Below are 21,923 nucleotides of genomic sequence, written 5' to 3'. Positions count from 1 at the left end.
CTAAGAGGATTTTGTCTTTGTTTTTGGTCCAGATTGGTGATTCATTGCTGTAGATTGCTTCCGGCGAGGATACTCTAACGGTACAGATTAGCGACCATTTCTGCAATTTATAGATTTAGAAAGTAACCTGGGCCACTGGGAGGTAAAGTAATTTGTCCAGAGTTGCAAAGCCTGGGTTAGAGATGAGACTTGAAGCCAGGTCTATCTGATGTCGAAGGTTACTCCCTATCTATCTACACTGTTCCACACTGCCTCACTGGAAATGAAGATATATGGCCCATTTGATGCTGATGCAGACTCAGAGGAAGTACGCTCCTGAATCACTTGGGACCATTCCCAACAAAATATTTTGCTCATTAGATTTACTTTGATCTCCAGAAAGACTTAGGGTGGTATAAAACTTTCTCATGGTGACCAAATTTTTAAAAACTGTAATAATTATTTAAAATTCTACCTCTTTTTTTTTGTCATACTTGTAGTCTTTTGTAGCAAATACATGGCTTAAAGTACACCCCCCCCCGACCCACATGAGGCACCGAGCCATTTCTTCAGAAGTGGTCCAGGGTTAGCTCAGCACTCTGGGGTGCGGGGTATACTGCAATCCACTTCCCTCCCCAGTGACAACCTCTTGTACTGAAGCCCCAAAGAATTAATGAGAACGGAAAGGGTATAAATCACTCCTCAGTGAGGGGGGGAAGGGGAGGGAGGGGGAGAGAGAGATAGAGAGAGAGAGACAGAGAGAGAGAGAGAGACAGAGAGAGAGAGACAGAGAGAGAGAGAGAGACAGAGAGACAGAGAGAGAGACAGAGAGACAGAAAGAGACAGAGAGACAGAGAGAGACAGAGAGACAGAGAGAGAGAGAGAGAGAGAGAGAGAGAGAGAGAGAGAGAGAGAGAGAGAGAGAGAGATTTCACGTGGAGAAAATGCTTTTTCTCCTTAAATCCAAACTGGAGCCAGCATTGTCCTATCATTGATCTCATTTTAACAGAGAGCCAAAATTTTCTCTTCCAGGAAACTGAAACAGTTTCTTCTTGGAAAGAGAAATTGTAAACCTATAATTGTCATAATTCAATAATTCAAGTGGCTCTAGACACTCATCATTGTGGAGCCGCCTCCTAACTGTGTAGGTCAAGGAGGCTGAGACTCATCCAAATTCTGTTAATCACTTGATGAATTTTCACTGGCTGTTCCCTGTGCCTGGAAACCTCTCCTTTCTCACCTCTGTCTCCTGGACTTCCCGGCTTCCTTGGAGACTCAGTTCAAATCCTACCTTACCCCAGACATCTTCCCTCCTCTCCCTTAATGCTAGTGCCTTCCTTATGAGCTTTCTTCCAAGTTTTCTTGGCATTTATCTTGTTTGTACAGTTATATGTTATCTGCCTCATTAGACTGCAAACTCCTTGAGAGAAGGGACTGTTTTTACTTTTCTTTGTAGCCATCAGCACTTAGAACAATGTCTGACACATAACAAATGTTTAATAAATATTTGTTGATATGTTATATTTGGATTCTTGTCACTGTATCTCTGTAAATACTCTACAGAAAATCCAGTCAAAAAAGGAATGTGGGCCTTAAGTCTGGCCTTGGGACCAGGAGGACTTCTGTTCCAATTCTTCCTTAAACGCCTATTGGTTGTGTGGCTACTGTCAAGTTAATTAACTTTTCAGAGTTCTGGGGCATCTCTCAAAGACTAGTACATAAGCTGATGATAAGCTGTGGATCAGCATAGAATAAAAGAGTTGCCATTTCAGGAATCTCCCATACTAATGTTGTTCAGTTGTTTCCAACTCTTTGGGATCCCATTTGGGTTTTTTTTTTCTTTTTGGAGGAGGGAAGGCAGGGCAATTGGGGTTAGGTGACTTCCCCAAGGTCACAGGGCTAGTAAGTGTTAAGTGTCTAGGCCAGATTTGAAACTAAATCCTCCTGCCTCCAGGGCTGGTGCTCTATTCACTGCACTACCTAGCTGCCCCAGGGGTTTTCTTGCAAAGATACTGGATCAGTCTGTCGTTTTCTTTTCCTGCCCACTTTACAGATGAGGAAAATAGGGTAAACAGTGACTTGCCCAGGGTCACACAGCTACTAACTGTCTGAGATCAGATTTGAACTCAGGACCTCCTGACTCTACGGCTGGCACTCCACTGTGCCACCTAGCTCCCCTCCCACACTGACAATAGGTTCATAACTCACATAGCTCCTCTTTTCATAGAAGTAAGTACAATTAATCTCCACTCTGCAGAAGGGCAAAGACATTTACCCAGGAGCCTAGCAGGAAAAAAAATAAACTTTCATTTTGGAATGGATTCCTGGTATTCACTGGCTCAAAGAAATCACTACTTTCCTTTCTTGCTGTGTGAGGGGTGAGAGGCAAAGAGGCACAGTGCACTGAGAGGTGTGGCCTGAGTCAAGAAAACTCCCAGAATTCAAGTCCTGCCTTTAACAGGAATGTATGACCCTGGCCAAGTCACTTAACCTGCTAGTGCCCTAGGCCACCCTGTAGGACTCTAAAAGGCATTAACAGAAGCTTACTTGTATTAGTAGGGAGTAGTTCCTTCTAGGGAGTTCTATATGCCAATGGAATCACAGGTTTGGACAAAAAAATCTCCAAACCCCCAAATGCTTGGGTTATGACAGAAAGCTTCTGACAAGAATCAATCCATTTAGTTTGTCAGGAAAATGGCCGTCTATTTCATAGTGCACCAGAAACATAAGAATAAATAATCGGCTATAGCCCAAGAACATGAGTTATGAAAAACTGCTTGGTTCCCAGAATTGTGCTGACATTCAAGTGCTCTTCCAGAACTAAATGGAATGCCAGGGAAATCACACAGCCCTGACAACAAAATGCACTGCAGGTTCCTTGTTTAATCTACCGTAACCTGGACATGTACAATCTCATAGGAAAGCAGGGAATGTTTTGCCTTTTTCTATTTGTATTTCCAGCCCTTAGCGCAAAGGTTTCAATGTAGTAATCACACAATACCTGCTTCATTCATTCATCTAATTTTGAGCCCTCTTTTTGTCACAAACTCCCCATCAGGGCCACTCCACTAGAAATCCTTGGGCCCATGTGATTCCAGCATTTACTAAACTATTTCCATTTTGGTCCCTCTAGGAATTCACCCATCATATTGCTGCAAGAAATCAAGGGAATTATGTATATATGTATACATATATAATATAATATGTATAATATATATTTATAGCTTTAGAGAAACATATCTAAACTTTATTGTGGCCTTGGAGGGGATTTGAGGCAAGAGAAAAAACAAAGTAAAAAAGTATATAGCAGAGAACAAAAGAAAACTTACAAGGAAGCAAAGAAATGACAGACAGTTCTCAATAAGGGTATTATTTATCATACAGACTTTCTTGAAATGAAAATTTATTGTTACATATTTTGAATCCTCTCTTAAGATCTGCTATACACACAACATGCTTTTTCTTTTTAACTTTTCATTTAAGTTCCAGTATTTAAAGTTTATGATATGTTTTGGTATCTTTTCTCTATTCTGTATTTGTGTTCTGGTGTTTGAGTCTAATTAAAAAAAAATACACACACACACAGAAATCAAGGAAGTCAGTGAATGGGGGGGAATGTGTTAGTCTTCAGGCTAAGATAAGCTACTCAGGTCTATTAGGTTCTGGAAGTTTATCCTGAAAATGGAAATATGTTAAGACCTCCATTTTCTTATTAAGAAAGCCTGAGGGCTCCCATCATTTATTCACTGGATTTTTTGATAAATCCACTGGAGAAAGGAGGGATAGTCCCCACAGGAACAAAAAATATTCATGCAGACATCCTTGTCATAGCAAAGAACTGGAAAGAAAGTTGGTTCTTACTGAAAGGGGAATGGTTGAATAAATTGTGGTAGTAAAGTTGAAATGGATAATGCACAAGTATAGTATATTGTGAAGAGGATAAAAGGGGCAACCTCACAAAACAGTTCACCATTTTTGGTTGTGTTCCAGTGGAAGCTGGCTGACTGACCGCTTATTAGGGAATTAGGTGGAAGGAACTGCTGCATCGGCTTCGGTGCTGGACTAATTGTAAGGTTTCTGGCGATTCATAAACTGTGTGCTCTGTGAAAGTTGTAACAAGCATTTAGCTAATGGGAACACATGTGTGGAACATTCCATGTCATAACCAGTGCCCTAAGCAAAGCAGATGCTTAATATATGATTGTTAAATTAAATTAAATAATAAGGAACTGGTTTGGAAAACACCTTGAAATATGCACAATGAATTTGATAATGCCCAAGAAACTGAATACGGCATAATCTAACTGGCATGTTGGCCTGAGAGAGGAGAGGTGCCCCACCCTTTTTTCACTGGAGAAGAGTGTAGGGGGTGGGGAGAGTGGGGGGTGCTGTGGATAGAGAATGTTGCTTACTGCTGCTGTTTGTCCTTCCTTCTCGAAGAGGACCACAACATCAGGAAGGTGATACCATGACATGCAAGTGAATTGGATTTAAGTGAGGCAGGGTTGTGCAAAGTCACCAGCCTCACTTTCTCCTCAGGAGACATCTGGATCTAGTGCATATGCTATCAACAACCACCCTCTACTAAAGGTTTGCTCCTATGGTTTCAGAAAAACCTGCAAAGACTTTGTATGAGTGAAGTAAGCAGAACAAGGAAAACGATTTATACGATGACAATAATATCTTAAAGACAAAAAACTTAAAAAGATTTGGGAATTCTGATAAGCATAAAGACCAATCATGATTCCAGAAAACTAATGATGAAACATGCTACGCACCTCCTGATTGAGAAGTGAAAAAATCCGAGTGCAGACTGAGAAATATAACATGCGATAGAATATAATATACAGCACGATACAGTATAGCAATATCTATCTATCTATCTATCTATCTATCTATCTATCTATCTATCTATCTATCTATCTATCTATCATCTATCTATCTATCTATCCATCCATCCATCCATCCATCCATCCATCCACCCACCCACCCACCCATCCATCCATCCATTTATCTATCTATCTACCTATCTATCTATCTGTTGATATGTTTCCTTTTGGACCCAGCAAATGTGAATTCTTTTTGCTTAACTATACATGTTTGTAAAAGTGGCTTTGTTTTCCCTATTTTCTTCATTCTTAATTGGTGCAGGATGAAAGGGGGAGGTGCAGAAGGGGGGAAAAGGTAGATTTTTGCTGATTAAAAAAAATTAATTAACAAAAAGTCTGCCCCTAACTGCTCATACTGTCATAAAGGTGGGCCTGGATTATTTGGTAGTTGCCACCAAAATGGAAAGGCTTTGAGTTTGAACCAGTGATGGGTCATTTATCTATTGCCCAGGGACTGCCTTTGCCAAGTTCAGAGAGTCTCATCACCAGGTTGGCCAGAGGGAGATGAATTTTTTAGCCTTGGAAATTCCTGACAGCCATCTATAAAGCCATGGAGGAGCTGTGTGTGTGCCTGGTGTGGAGAGGAACACTAGGAATGAGCTGAAATTAAAAAAAAATCTTTCAAGTGCTGAGGTAGAGTAAACCTTATGGCTCCACACAAGAGCAAAAGCTAGACTAGTCACTTCATTTATTAGCTAATATTTAGTAAGTACATATCCATCAACACACTGCACTGTACTAGGCCCCAAGTGAGCAGCAAAGACCAGTCTCACAGTCCCTGAATGGGCAGCTAGGTGGCATAAAGGACAGAGTGCCAGGTTTAAAGTCATGAAGACCTGAGTTCGAATCCAGCCTCACACACTTACTAGCTGTGTGATCTTGGACAAATCCCTTAATCCTGTTTGCCTCAGTTTTCTCACCTGCAAAATGAGCTGGAGAAGGGAATGGAAAACCACTCCAGTACCTTTTGCTAAGAAAAACCTGAATGGAGTCACAAAGAATTGCACATGACTAATCGACTATTGGAGGAATCTCTTTCTACTTGAGTTTGGCCCCAACAGACTAGATGACTTCTTCTGACTCTACAGCTCTAAGCCTGATTCTATTGACCATTGCCCTTACTCAATAACAAACCCATCTTTCTACAATGCTTTATCATTTGCAAAATGCACCTACGGATAGGACCTAGACCTGTGATTTCACTGCACAGGGAACTAACTGCTGGATAAGGAAACTCCTTCTGCCAATGCAGATTAGGGCCTTCTTTGCAATGCATAGTCTTGGAGAGCTGCCTAGGGAGACCACAGAGAGGACAAATGACTTCCCTAAGGTCACACAGTCAATGAGGATTTATGAAGCACTTACTATGTGCCCATTCACTGAAGTTATGGGGATGCAAAGAAAGGTCAGTTTTTGTCAGAGATGAGACTCAAATTCAGGCCTTCTGGGCTTTGACACTAGTTCTTTGCTTTTTTGGGGGGGGAGGGGCAATTGGGCTTAAGTGACTTCCCCAAGGTCACACGGCTAGTAAGTGTTAAGTGTCTGAGGTCACATTTGAACTCAGGTCTTCCTGACTCCAGGGCCAGTGCTCTATTCACTGCGCCACCTAGCTGCCCCAGCTCTCTTTGTTCTTCTCATACCTCATTTAATTCTTGTAGAAATCCTAGGTCAGAGTGAATGGCATGGTAAAATTCAAGCCAAGGTGAAGGTGGCCTTTATTGTTTATTTGCATTTTATTTTCTCAATTGACAAACATTTATTTTTTTCTCCCTTTTACCCCCTTCCCCAACTGAAAAAGAAAATCTTGTCTGAAAATACTAATAGAAGAAAGATAAAATAAGCCAAGCTTCTCTCTAGAGATCATTCCCTCATTCCCCATTCAGTCTTCACAAAGAAGTCCCAGGTCTCACAGATCATACCATTTTAGGGGGGCCTCTGTTTTGGGCCTTGGGGAGCCAGAGACATCTCCCTCTAGACCAAGGGGGAGTAGGATGAAATGGGGTGAAGGGAATCATAGATGGCACAAATGGGAATGTTTGTATATTTCTACATGCCATACATTTTGAAAAGACCATGGCAGCAACCTTCTGACCTGGGGAACACAGCATTGGCCAGGCCAGGGAGGCAAAGGGTTGACCTGGGCAGCTTCGTGAGGAAAGCTGTGTGGCTGAGAGCCAGGCTGTAAGTGGAAAGGGCCCTGTTTGCTGAGGATAATGCCTGCTCTGTGTGACGACTAAACTCCCTGCTCCAGGCTGATACTCAAAGAAAATGAGGCTGCTGAAAGACGGTTACCACGGCATTGGAATTTTTTCCCTTTTCAAGCACCAAAGAAGAAGAATCAGCTCCACCAGTTGAGTCCCTTTAAGGTGCTTTTGCTTAGAGAGTTGTGTGTGCAAGTGTATGTGGGTATATGTATACACAAATGTGTACACACACATCTATACATATAAGTGTGGGTCTGTAAGTGTGTGTATGGGTATACAAGTGTGTATATGTATGTATACAAGTATATGCATACACAGGTTCACCAGTGTGTGTACATATGTGTGTACACAAAGGGGTAAAACCACATGTGTATGTGTGTATGTGTGTGAGTGCATGTGTGTGTGTGTTCTAGGGGCTGTGGCAGCAGCTGTTTCATGAATAGGGCCACCCTTTGTATTTGATGGTAGCGATGACTTCCTTTTGAATTCATTTTCCTCCCCCTGCTGCTAACACGTTGAGAGTGACTTGACAAGATGCCAGGAACACAGGACCAGTGTAAGCTAACACAGTAGAATCAAAGGATAAAGAGTAGGAAAGGGTCTGAGAGCTCATCTAATTCACCCCCCTCACCTTACAGATGAGGGAACTGAGGCATACAGGGCAAGGTTGCACAGATGGCAAGTGGTGGAGCTGAGACTGCAACTCAGTCCTCTGATGCAGGGATCAAGTGTTCTTGTTTGGTGGGGATGCCAGGGGAAGAATGGCTGGCTGAGTGAAGGTAGAGCAGACAGACTGCTGAAGTTAGAATCAGGACCCGAGTTCAGCTCCTAGCTACCGCCACTTAACATCTGTAACCCAGGGCAGATAACATCCTTTTAGGGACCTCAAAGAGACCAGATGACCATGAAAGTCCTTTCTCTCTCTGGATCTATGAGCCCATGGGCCTACAATCCTGTTGCTTTTTGATAGTTTCATCTGTTAGTTTATCACCCCAGGACTGACGAAAGGAAGCTCGAGATGCTGGTGGGTGGGGTTTGCAATCCCCCATTGTTCACGAATCTGTGTGGCATTCCAAGATGAATCCCTAGCATGTCATACATTTCAATGTCATATGCTTCTCTTCCACATAGAACTGACTAGTGGAGACCACTGACTGAAGGGGAACAAGAGACCGGCACTACCCCGCCCTACTCCCCAACCCCTCCGGGGGACATAGTTCATGTCCTTGTCCTCTCTCCCCTGTTTATTAGGAAGTTGTATTATCACTAACTCCCCCACACCTCAGAGTCCACAGATGGCAGCCCTTTCCCTGAATACATTTCCAGTCTAACTAGGAAATGCTGTGATGGGGAGGTCCCAAGGCTGTGGGAGTTGGGTGACTGCTAGAAACTGAAAGCTGTGGAGGTCCAGCAAAATCATATTCAGAGTTGAAGAAGATGACTGTTTCAGTGCTATAGGCAACATTCCCAGGTCCTCCTCTGGAGGTACCGTGAATTTGCTTTGCTTTTGAGCAATGGGGACAAAAAGGAAATATGCATATCAGGTGACCGCAGGTGAGGGTTGAAGATCAGAATCTTTCTGATGCTGGGACAGGAGGTAGAGTGTGTGGTGGGGATCTGCAGGATTTTTGTACATGGCTAATTAAAATTCAGGGTGATCATTTGGCAACTAGCAACTAAAGCCATGATCTTTTTGTTTGTTTGTTTGTTCAACCATCCCTTTGGAGTTTTCTTGGAAAAGATAATGGAGTGATTTGCCATTTCCTTCTCCAGTTCAGTTAACAGATGAGAGTGACTTGTCCAGAGTCACACAGCTAGTAAGTGTCTGAAGCAGCATTTGAACTCAGGTCCTTCTGACTACAGGCTTAGCACTCTGTTCACTGAGCCACCAAGCTGCCCCAGTCACAATCTTAAGTTCATAGATTAATGGCTTAAAGGGAGCTCACAGATGCAGTGGCCCAGCCTCCTCTGCTTTTTAAAACAGGGAAACAACCCAAATGGTGCTCCTTGGTAATACTTGTCTGTAGAGGGTCTACAAGGCCCAGAAAAGGGGAATGATTCACATTAGTGTCTATGTGTGTGTTTGGGGGCAGTCAGAATTTGAACTCAGAGCCAAGGACTCTAATTCCATTGCTCTCTCTACTGAACCACACTGTCATCCAGAATTTTTTCAGCTTTCAACGGAAACTTTTAATGCAACCTGAACATTAGAGCCTGTATTTCCCAAACCTCTCTCAGCTCCAGTAGCATCAGGAGTGGATTCTAGCCATACAGCTCAACTCAATCAACTTTCTCAAGTTATCTTACCATTTACACCCCACTGTTTCCGAGTTCTATGTGGGAGAGGGGCAAGAGCACTGGACTGGGAGGCTGAGGATGTGTCCCGGGCACAGCCTTAGGTATTAAGGGGATAACAAAAGACGTGCAAGGGCAGGGATGAGCTGCGACCAACTACAACCCAATGGTTAAATCTTCAGTGTAAATTTCATTTATGCCTCAGAAACTGGCAAATGCTACAAATCAAGGCTGGATTCATTGTTCTGCTGATTGTCTGGATTTAAGAAAGTGATGGAGAAAAAGTGGATAGTACAGATTAAATGTGAAGTGTGTCCTGTGTAGATTTCTTTTCCCCAGAAAGCTGGTTGTTAAATATTACTCAGCATGTAGCTGCATGAGATCATGGTATCCATTCTTAGGGAACTCACAATATTGTTAGAAGTCAAGTTATACAAAGGTTCCTGTCTACATACTAAACACTGTACAAACATACTTATACATACTAAATACTGCTAGTATTGTAAGTACCAGGCACTGTGCTATGTGCTGGGAATAGAAAAAGATGAAACAGCCCCTGCCCTCAAGAAGCTTTATACATACATACACATACACACATGTATATATAGATATAGATGTAGATATATAGACATATACACACATACATTCGATGTGCATATACATTCTATGTACATATATATTCCATGTGTACACATACATGGATAAATTCTATGAATTTATATATTCTTTATATATGTATGTATGTATGTGTGAGTATATACACACACACATATGCAGTATAGATTAGAATAAAAGCATACAGGGGGCAGCTAGGTGGTACAGTGAATAGAGCACTGAGTTCAAATCCGTCCTCAAACACTTCATACAAAAAGTAGCCATGTGACCTTGGGGAAGTCACTTAACCCCAACTGCCCCTCCAAAAAAAAAAAAGCAAAAAAAAAAGGAGGCTCCCTCCCCCACCACTATAAAATGCAAACTCCTGTATTTGACTTTTAAAGTCCATTCAGTCTGGCTCCAGCCTACCTTTCTGGGTTTGCTTGCTGCTCATTTTTCTCCTATGTTCCAACCAGAGGGTCTTGTTATTCCTTGTACTCACCATCCCATCTCCTGGCTTCAGACCTTTGCACATGCCACCTTCCACACCTGTAATAGACTCCCTCCCTTACAGCCACCTTACAGAATTGCTAGCTTCCTTCCAAGTTCAACTCAAGCATCATCTTCTACAAGAAGCCTGTCCTGATTCCTCCATGCTCATGTCCTTTTATCCTCCCAAATTACATGTAGTTTGTATGTAATTTTATTTATGTGTGTATATATATATATATATATATATATATATATATATATGTTGTTTCCTTTCCCTAAAAGAGGAAAAGTTTCTTGAGGGCAGGAATTGCTTTTCTGTCTTTGTATTCTCAATGTCTGGCATATAGGAGGCACTGAATAATTGCTAGTTAAATTAAATTGAGAAGAAAGACCAAAGTGAACTTGTATAAATAATTAATTTAGAAGAAGTCAGATAATTATGTCTGATAGGCAGACACCCATTTATCACAGGTTGGTGTCTTGTGTTCATGAGCAAGTCACTTAACCCTGTTTGCCTCAGTTTCCTCACCTGTAAAATGATCCGGAGAAGGAAATGACAAATCACTCCAGTATCTTTGCCAAGATATGAGTTCAAGGAGAGTTGGACATGACTGAAACGACTGAACAAAACAAAAAACAGAGCCTAAGTGGGGGATTCCATGTATATACCCTTCTTCCTCCTTTCTACATTGGATTACTCCTGTATGTCCCAGGTGGCGAAATTTTAAGCCAGGAATTGCTGAAAAGAGCTGTTTCTGATGGCTGTTCCCTCATCTTTAGAACAGACGTAGGTCAGGAATGGTATGGTCCAATATAGTTCTAGTCCCAGATTCTTTTTTTTTCTTTTTTGGAAGAGGAAGGCTGGGCAATTAGGGTTAAGTGACTTGCCCAAGGTCCTACGGCTAGTAAGTGTTGTGTCTGGTTTGAACTCAGGTCCTCCTGACTCCAGGGCCAGTGCTTTACTCACTGAGCCACCTAGCTGCCCCCTAGTCCCAGATTCTTGAGTTTTGCCCACATTTCAGCAGTGGTGGCTGGTAGGGCCTCTGACCCAGAGAGACAACTCAAAGTCATGGCTATAGAAGGTCATGCTCTCCAGCCTCAGTGGCTTCCAAATGACGCCCCAGGATCCAAGAGCAAGGCAATGTGGTATTATGGAAAGAGTAAAAACAGAAGACCTGGTCTCAAATCCCAGATCCGCTTGCTCTCTGTGTAAATTTGGTCTGTTACTTCTCTGGGCCTCAGTTTCCTCAGCTGGAAAAATGTTCAGGATGAGACAGATAACCTTCCAGGTCTACATGGAATGAGTTTCCATTATCAGCTTCTATTTGTTGCCCTTAAGACTCTTCATAGTCCCTGGCAAATGGTATGCTTACTTGATGCCTCAATTCCTTTCTATTTAAACTAGGGATAAGTACCATTTGCTCAGAAACAGCTGCACTATGAGGATTACTGTTGGTTACAAGAGAATTTTTCTTGCAAATGATCATATATACACAAATGTATATTTTTGCATGATATGCATGCACGCACATAGCATATCCATCCTCAGAAGATTAGCTGCCAGCCCCCAGAATAGACATGGATAAGAGGGTAACTTGAATTCAGAATGACTGCTTTAATTACATGCAAACTTTAAAAAGAATAGCTTTGTTTGGCTAGCTTGGTCTCTAGGAACGCATCCTGATTCTGGCAATGTCTACTCCAGAAGGACTGGGCCTCTTTAAGGCTTTTCAACCATGTTGGGCATCTGGATAAAGAAATCCCACATCATTCGTTACTTTCTTCCTGAATGCACGTGCTGCCCCAAAAAGAGGCTAACTGAAGACCTGCCAGTTGGCCGAGGATGAACCAAAACTCCAAATGGAAAAGTGAAGGAGTACCCTTGCACTGCTGATGGATGGTGAAAAAAAAGGTTCATTGAAATCGGGTAACAGAGGAAGGCAGAAGAAAAGAAGGCTTTGAAATATTAAAAAGTGAAGTCTCTGCCACAAAGGCTCTTGAGACAGAAGCAGACATTATGTGCTATGGAAGCCAGAAAAAAGTATGGGGCAGGGAAGAAAGCGGGGGCATTGGATGTGTGTAGCTAAATACTTCTTAGTTACCACCAAGTTTTTTTATCTCATCAGATAAGGGCTGAAATGGTTCCAATGAACTGTTTGGGGACCCTGCTGACTAATATATTTTGAAAGTCAGTGGAATCAGGGGTGGAGAGAGATACCGATCTTGCATTTATTTAGGATGTTAGATATGACACAACCCTAGAGGACTAGGCAAACGTTGCTGTTTGCACCAAGTAAATCTGACTCATCTTGTCCTGACTCTGGGCATTGGTCAATGAAATGGAACACTGAACTACTTACTGGCTCCATGGCAACCCCACATCACAGCCAAAGGCAGAAATGTGTCACTGAATAATGGTCTCTGAAACCATCGTTGGCTGTAATTTTATTAGCAGCCCAGACATCATTATTTTCTCTACAACACTGGGAGAAGATAATATTAGAAAACAACACACACAACTACTTTGAGAATGTAAAGGAAAAATCACATTAAAAACCATTAGAACTCAGATCCATGCAATGACCAATCTTGATTTCTGAGACCTGAAGATGAAATACAGCTCTGTCTTCTCAGGAGAAAGTGGTGGACTAGAGGTACAGAATAAGATATACACTACCAGATACGATCATCATATCATTTTGTTTTGCTTATCTGTACTTTGTTAGAAGAGTTCTTTTTAAAAAATTTTTTTTAGATTTTTCTTTTTGCCTTTTGGAGGGGGAAAGGTAGGGCAATTGGGGTTAAGTGACTTGCCCAAGGTCACACGGCTAGTTTTGTGTTATGTCTGAGGCTGGATTTGAACTCAGGTCCTCTTGACTCCAGGGCCGGTGCTCTACTCACTGTGCTACCTCACTGCCGGTTAGAAGAGTTCTTGTTGGAGGATGATGGTATTGGGAAGTGACTATGGTGTAAAGGAAAAAAAAAAAAACAAATCTCCAATATCACTTTAAAAAAATAATCTAGCACCCTCATCTCTGCCAACCTCTCCTGGACGCCCCAGGCCAGGGCAATGCAAGATTTTGCTACTATTGTTGTAGTTGTTAATGACACTGTTATTACGTATTTTACATATAATTATACATAATATAGATACACATGTATGTTTGAATATGTATATATGTATACAACATACATGTGTGTATATACATCCATCCATACACACACATCTTAAAATAAGGTAGTAGTACTTGATTCTTACATCAATGTTAAGAAGACACCTCTTTATTCTATAGGCACTTCCCTATTATTAATATGATCATAATAACAATAATGTATGTTTTCAGGCACATAAATTCCCTTTACAAATGTAGATCAATTGTTTTCTGCAGCTTTATAATCTTAGTTGTCTTGAGCTCAGAAAGGTTAAGAGACTTGCCCAGGGTCATACAGACAGGATGTGTCACAAGACTTATACCCAGGTCCTTTTGACTCAGAGGTCAGGTCTTTGTCTGCCACATGACATTATCTCTCACAGGTCCAAGTCCAGAAACAATCTTCCAGTGCTCTGGTCAGAATAAAGCACTAGTATAATGGGGGGAGCACTGGAGTTGGAGTCAGGAAGACCTGAGTTCAAATCTCACCTCTGATACTACCTGTGTGACCCTGGGCAAATCACAACCTCTCTGTGCTGCAGTTTTCCTCATCTGTAAAATTATAGAGTTGGACTCAATAACCTCCAAGGTCCCTTTCAGCTTGAAATCTATAGTCCTAAAAAGTCAGCTATTATTATTATTATATATATTTATGTGATGTTATAAGGTTTGCATTTGATCCTTACATTAGCTTTATATGAAGGAGATACTTCCTTGTTTAGGGAATATTATTATGACCATTTTACATATGAGGCAGCTGAAACTTAGCAAGGTTATATGTCTTGCTTGTGGTTACATGGTAACTGTTGGGAGGCGATATTTAACTCCAGGTTCCTCCTAACTCCCAATTTCAGCACTCTGACCATTATACAATGTTGCCTTGAACCTAACACTACAGACTTCGTCATTCACTACAATGCTACTATCAAAATAAAAAAAAAGGAAGGTTAAACTTGTCACATTTTTCCCCCTGCCCCTCCCCACTAAAATACATAACATTGTATCTTCATTAAAATCATCAAAGAGCGAACCATCTCAGCTGGCTTGGTATCAGGTTTTATAAACTAAAATCAACACTGGGAGGTGGGGACAGGTGTGCCCAGAACTGAGCATGGCACACAGTAGGCACTTAATGATTGTTGCCTTGCCTTTCTTATGATGAACAGATGATATGGACACTTAGGGCAAAAGATGTGTACTTGGCCAGTAAGTCTGAAAACAAATCACTTTTTAAAAAACAGACGTGGAGGGGTGGCTAGGTGGCACAGTGAATAGAGCACCAGCCCTGGAGTCAGGAGGACCTGAATTCAAATCCAGCTTCAGACACTTAACACAAAAACTAGACGTGTGACCTTGGGCAAGTCACTTAACCCCAACTGCCTTCCAAAAAAAGCAAAAAAAAACCCCCACATTGATGTGTGTGTGTGTGTGTGTGTGTGTGATATGTCCCATATTTACTCATGAACGTATTTTTTCCCCAGCAGAATGTAAGTTCCTTGATGGCAGGAACTATCTCACTTTTATATTCTATCCCTGGCTCTTAGAAGTCTCCCACACAAAGTAGGCACTTCACAAATACTTGTTGATTAACTGATTTAGGATTTTAGGTTGTACTAAGGGAATACATTTGACCAGGCAGGACATCCCAGAAGCCTTGGTGACCTGTGGGAGGTAGATTTGGATACACTGGATAACAGAGTAAGGGGGAGCCTGTGTCTTCTTTCAGAGGTGTTCAAAAAACAACTAACCAACCAACCTATACAAGCCAACAACAACCTATACAGACTGGTGAAGAGGAAGTTTAGCATAGCCAATTGAGTGTTACACTTGGAGTCATGAAGACCTGAGTTGAACAGATCCCTCCTCAGGTACTGATTAGCTATATGACCCTATCTTCTAGCCTCAGTTTCCTCATCTGTTAAAAAAATGGAGATAATAAAAGCACTTACTTACAGGATTGTTGTGAGTATGAAATGTGATTATGTATAGAAAGCCTTTTGCAAATCTTAAAGAGTTGTTATCATTAGTCATTGGCATAAGCACGAGTAGCAATGTCAGGGAATGGACAGAGTGTTTTCCTGTCAGGGAGAGTTGTTGTTATCCAGTCACTTCAGTCCTGTTCACCTTTTCCTGACCCCATTTTGGGGTTTTCTTGGGAAAGATACTGGAGTGGTTTTCCATTTCCTTCTCCAGCTCATGTTACAGATGAGGAAACTGAGGCAAACCAGGGTAAGTGGCTCACCCAGGGTCACACAGCTAATATGTGTCTGAGGCTGGATTTGAACTCCTTCAGGCCTGGCACTCTATCCACTGTGCCACCTAGATTCAAACCTCGTTTTTGATACTTACTAGCTGTGTGACCATGAACAAGTCACTGGGCCTCAGTAAATTCTCTAAGACTTAATTCTTAAGTTGTAGATCAGTTAGAAAGACTTCCTTTCACAACTCCTTTCCTATGAAGTTTTCCTTGATCCCTTCCCTTTTCTGAAATATCCTAAGACTTATCTGTACCATTCATTTCAGTATTTGACATTTGCTGTCTTATGTGGTGATTTAAAGGTTGAATGTGGTTTTATCATAGTACCTGACCTAAGATTGTGAATTCCCTAAGGGCAGGAGCTATACTTTATATCCTTGTACCCACTATGTGCTCAGTAAAAACCTATAAGGCCACTAAATGTTGGAGTTGGAGTTGGAAGGGATGTATGAGAAGTTATGGTTCAAATTCCTCCCTCCCCCTACATATTTTACAGATGAAAAAATGGTGCTTACCAGCACTGAAGCCAAGAGAGATGAGATAAATTGTTCAATGCCATATAGCTAGTTAGTGGTAGAGGTGGGATTAAAAATTAAGTTTCCTAGTTCCTAACCCACTGCTCTTACTGTACCATCCATTCATTTTATTAAATACCTACAATTTGCTGGGTATAGCAGTAGGTGCTGAGAATACAAAGCCAGAAACAATGCAGTTCTTGCCCTCAAGAAGTTTATTGTCTACCGAGGAGGATGAAATATCTACACAGACAAATTTTTAAAAAATATATGGATATCTACATCTACATATATGATGCCCCAAAAGTCTTAAGGCAGTTTAACAAGACTTTTGGAACAGTGAGAGAGAGAGAAAGAGAGAGAGAGAACCAGTATTAAAGGTATGGAGACATCAAATAAAACAAAGGCTAAGAGTAGGCCCCTGGATTTAGCAATTAAGAGATCAATGGTAATCTAGAGAGTATAGTTTCAAATGAGTGGTAGGTTTGGAAGCCAGATTGCAAAGGGCTGACCAGTGTGTGTCCTGATAGATTAAGTAGTCAAAAGACATGCATAGGCAAGTTTTCAAAAGAAGAAATGTAAAGGAGAAATCACCATATAAAAGTGCTCTGAATCTCTAATAATAAGATCAATGTAAATTAAAGCAAGGTGTTAAAGATCTGATTGGTAGAGATGACAAGAAGTAAAAATAGTGACAGGTGGAGGGACTGTGGGGACAGGCACATTAGTATACTAATGGTAGAGCTGTGATTTGGGACAACCATTCTGCAATATATTTTTGCATTTATAATAGAAACAATGTTATATAATATAACACCTTTGGATTAGTTAACCACTTCTGGAATTATGCCCCAAAGAGTTCAGATAGAGGGAAAAGTACCACATATTGAATAACAGCTGAGGAAACTATGGTATAGGACTGTGATGGAATATTATTGTGCTATTCAAAATGACAAATATGAAGAATTCTGAGAAACTTAAGAGGACTTATGTGAACTGATGCAAAATGAAGTAAGCAGAACCAAGAGAACAATTTACACAATGATCACACTTTTTAAGAAAATAACTTACAGACTCCCACTAACGTAAAAGAAAACACTCAGAGACATCAACATTTTGACCAGCGCAATGACCAATCTTTAGCTGAGTTTAATACATCAGTGAAACTTAATTCTCTTGTCTTGTCAGGGAAGTCATGGGCTATACAGATGAAGAATGAGGCATATATGGTCTGACATGGCAAAAATGCTGTTTTTGTTTTGCTTATTTATTTTTTTTGTTAAAAAAAAAAGAGAGTTCTATGGTGCAGGTGGAGGTGGTGATAGAGTCATTGAGAAGGGACATGTTAAAAAGGGCATCGATGAAATTTTTTCTTTTTTAAGTGTGTGGGAGGTAAGTTTGTAGGCAATGACTGTACAAGGTCATTTCTAGGAGTTTGGATGATAGCTTGAGGGCATGGCAGGAGGAAGAAAAGTGCTTTTAAGGGCGAGAGAGACCTGTGCAATTTGCTGGCATAAAAGGAGTCAGTGAATTAAGAGCAATGGAGATGAGGAAAGAGGGAATGATGGGAAGGCCATACTTCTGAAGGAGACAGAGAATTCAACTCAAAGGTTCTGTGCTTTTCATCAATTTGAATATCTTTGGACAAAAGAAATCAAAATTTAAACAATGGTAGTATGCAAATGTTTATAAATTACAGGGGGAAAAAGTTATTTATATCTTGAAAGAAGATTGGTGGAATGTGTAAAATTAGGGAGGCAATTTCCTTCCCATTTAAAGGAAAATTATAGTTCTTTGACAAGACACTGAAAATACTATATTCAGTAAACTAGTGATTTATTCTCTTTTGTTCTCTTTGCTGAAAAGAGAAATATGTTTCTTTCAGAACCTGAGAGACCAGTGTACTTTAAAGCTGAAGGCAATCCTAAATTACCAATTCCATCCCCTTCCACTTCATTCAATTTAAGCTCAACCCCACAAGCATTTATTAAATACCTACTAAGTGCCAGACTCTGTGTTTGGCTCTCGAGATAGAAAAACAAAAACAAAACTGGCCTTACATTCTACAACCTTCATCTCAGTGTAATAAAGGGCTTCTGTTTGTGAAACATACCTGGTTTAGATGGCTCAGGCACTTGTCCAGGCACCAGAAACAGCATAGGCAGCACTTGAGTACGTACTTTGCACAGGCACTCTCTTCCTATGGGGAAAAGGAAAGTCAGAAAATGGAGAAAAGGCAAATGGGGGGAGGGGGAATACATGAGTTTATCCCCAATATGCTAACAATTGGGAACAATTGGGAAAACAGGTCTGTTTTAGCTTGGACACAATTTTGAATACAGTAATTCTTATATGACCACAAAGAAATGTGTTTACTAAACTAAGAACCAGGAAAAGGCAGCTCATAGGAGTTGGAAGGAGAGCTGGCTTTGGAGTCAGGAAGACCTACATTCAAATTCTACCAGTGATACAGACCAGCTAGGAGACTCTAGGCAAGTCATGGAATATCTAAGGGCCACAGGGTGCTTTCCATGACTTTGATTTTGAATCACTCTTCTTGGATCCTACACCAAATGTCTCTCAAGTTGCACACAATTTTTATAAAAGGATTTAACATAATGAAAAAAAGTAGCATTCTGGTGAGAAAGCCAAAGTAATTGGGATCCTTTTTGGATTGGAATCAGCAATTTCATCAGGAAGGGAACACCCACTGTAGAAACTCTACTGTTGCTAAGCCACAATTTGTCTGCAACTTATAGTTTTAGACTTGGGATACACTCTATATAGCTCAATTCCCCTTAATTTTACAGAATAGGAAATTGGTTAGGTGACTTATCCATTGCCTCACAGCAAGTATGTGTTAGAGGCAGGTCATGAACCCGCATCATTTTTGGTTCCATCTACTATGCCATGCTAATCTCCCCACTGCCTGTAGTGGCAACCACACTGGCCTGTCCAGGATAGCTGCTAACACAGGTTCTTAGATCTGCTTTACTAGGAAAGATAGCTGTTTAAAGGGTCAACAATCTTTTAAAATTACATTCACTAATTCAGGGGAAAAGTCAGCACACTGAACTTCAGAGAAAATACAAATAGTGAAAATACAAGCAGAGAAAGAAAGACCAACAGACAGGGTTCTGACTGCCTGAATCAACTATACACTTTACATATGTCCCTAGATCGAGAGAGCCTTTACATCTGAGCAGGCAGGGTGCTCTGAACATACAGGCACCAGAGAATCACAAGATCCTTCTCATAAGCAAGCCCCCAAAGCAAAATACCAATTCAGAGTACATATACACTTCTCAGAGCCAGAAGGCATCACAACCCTTGTGATTTAGTACCTAATTAGAAATTAGCAAAAGGTGTGAAAGCCTTCCTGCAAGCAAGCCTCCACTAAGCAAGCTTGGGCTCCATTTGATGTTGGGGGAAGATCTTATATCCCATTAACATTATACTGCCCCCCCCACCTCCCACTCTCCATCCTCTAGCTCTATACATACATATGAAAAAAGAGAGAACCAGTTTAAGTTTCATTTTATTAGAAACAAAAATTTCATATTGGGGGTTAAAATCCAAGAAAGAAAATTATGCTTTCTTAAGACAATCTGAATTCCTCATGTCTCAATACTGAGACTACTGGTTGGAGGGGGTGGGGGTGGAGGAGAAGAGGCAAGTATGAAGTACCCACATCCAGAGTTAATAATCAGTTAAGGAATTTCCACAAATAACTCAGAAATCTTACATCGGCGGTACCCCAGCCTTATATAGACTTATTTTTGGTTGTTGGTAGGGTTTTTTGGCCCTAAAGCCAATTCAATTGGATGAAACTATATCCGAGTTCTTCTGGGTCTGTCTCTGATCATAAGCTAGCCTATTTAAAGTAGCAAAGATGAATAGTGGCTGGCTGAAATTTCTAAGTTGATGATACATAGTTAGTGTGAAGGAAGATTTTTATTTTTAAAGTTAGAAAAGGATCATAGCTCCAGAGCTGGAAGGGACCTTTACAGGTCATCCATTTTACAGACCAAGAATCTGAGGCCCAAAGAGGTTAATACAGGTGTCACACAGGGGACAAAGCTGGGATCTAGACTCAAGCCCTGTGGGACTAAGGTCAGCACTCTGTCCACTCTTCCATCCATCAATCAATGAACATTAAGGTCTTGGGGATACAAAGACAAATGTTCCTAACCCAAAGGGCCTTACAGTCTGGGAAGGCTGCCTCTTTTGAAAGATCCTTAGAAGTATAATGTGACCAAAAAGGATTTGGGTTTCATGATGCCATGGAATCTCAGTAATAATAAGTTACACTTCATGATTCCATGCTTGAGACCTGGAACTATCCTGCCAATTTCTTCCCAAGATTTATAAAAGGCCTTTCCTTTAGAGACTGATTCTTTTTCTCCCCCTCTGGGCCAGTGAAATGTCCTGCTTGATTTATATGAAAACTAATTTCTCCCCAAGGAGTCCCTTTCTCCACGTCTCTGGGGATGGGAGGAGTTAGGGACCATTTCCGAAAAAGCAGAAGCCAGAAATTCAGAGAAGGACGGACATCTTCAAGGTTTTGTCTAGGTCGGGGTAAAGACTCTTTGAGAGGGATGAAAACCACCAAAATGTGGTTCCACCAGACTCAGACCATAATAAAAGCAGCTCCACACCTCAAATGACAACTACTTAACATGCATTTCATGATCCGGAAGCCAAAGGGTTTTTGTGTGAAATCCAATCAATGTTTCCCAATTTCTGCACTCATCTCATGGCTTTTTCATGGATTATTAAGAAAGCACACAGCAATTTCTAAACAATTTTCACTCTCCAGAAAAGAACAATAACAACAAAAAAAACTCCAGGGACTTGAAAAGACATCCTAAGGTATAGACTCTTCTCCATTTCCCTAATGGTACACAGGCATACTCAAAAGGTTTGGATCTTAAATAGCTGCAACTTCGGATGTTTCTCCAACCCTCTGGCAAATGAAGAGAGCTTAACATTGTGTGAGAACAGGCTGGCTTGGGGGATTTCCAATCTTTCCTTGTTCCAGCGGGCCAGAAATACCATGAGAGCAGCTGTTTTCCTGGTGTTCTGGTTTCTGTTGGCATTCATAACCAAATGTGCATGGAAATAAAAACCAGCGGGATGGGGCGGGAGGTTGGGGGGGGTGGTACAGCAACACAAACAAAACCCCTATAGTTTTCTGTCCTTTGCTTAGGTTTGGAGCAGGGATTTGGGTCAGCTTGCCCATTCCTGTTCTACACCAGCAACTTCCCATGACATCCTGTGAGAAATAGAAAAGGTCGGGTATACTCTCTCATAAAAGCCAGAAGTAAACCTTTCTACCTAGTGCTTCATTTATTTATTTTTGAAATGGCCATGAGACAAATGCCTCCGCAGACTTCAAATTTTATCTCAAGTATTTATTCCTCTATTTTTCCCCTCTAGCAAATATTAAAATGAGAAAGAAACCCTGCTAAATGGACGAGGCACTCAAACCATTTCCAGATCTCTCTCTCTCTCTCTCTCTCTCTCTCTCTCTCTCTCTCTCTCTC

At 41.1% G+C, this 21,923-nt stretch overlaps 1 protein-coding gene across 1 annotated transcript in view; it reads right to left on the bottom strand.

Annotated features, from left to right (window-relative positions):
• SLC44A3 (solute carrier family 44 member 3) overlaps positions 1-21,923 on the bottom strand; it is a 106,296-nt gene that overhangs the window by 9,108 nt on the left and 75,265 nt on the right. The window contains exon 12 of the mRNA XM_069063384.1: positions 18,491-18,577. Within this exon, the coding sequence (XP_068919485.1) occupies positions 18,491-18,577 (87 nt within the window). The remainder of the gene's footprint in view (positions 1-18,490; positions 18,578-21,923) is intronic.

Source organism: Petaurus breviceps, unplaced genomic scaffold, assembly GCF_028583685.1.
Source record: "Petaurus breviceps papuanus isolate PSGF00001 unplaced genomic scaffold, PetGlider_PUasm1.0 90564, whole genome shotgun sequence".
Classification (NCBI taxonomy): Eukaryota; Metazoa; Chordata; class Mammalia; order Diprotodontia; family Petauridae; genus Petaurus; species Petaurus breviceps.
The sequence above is the reverse complement of the archived record's forward strand: the minus strand, read 5'-3'. Positions and strand labels throughout refer to the sequence as shown.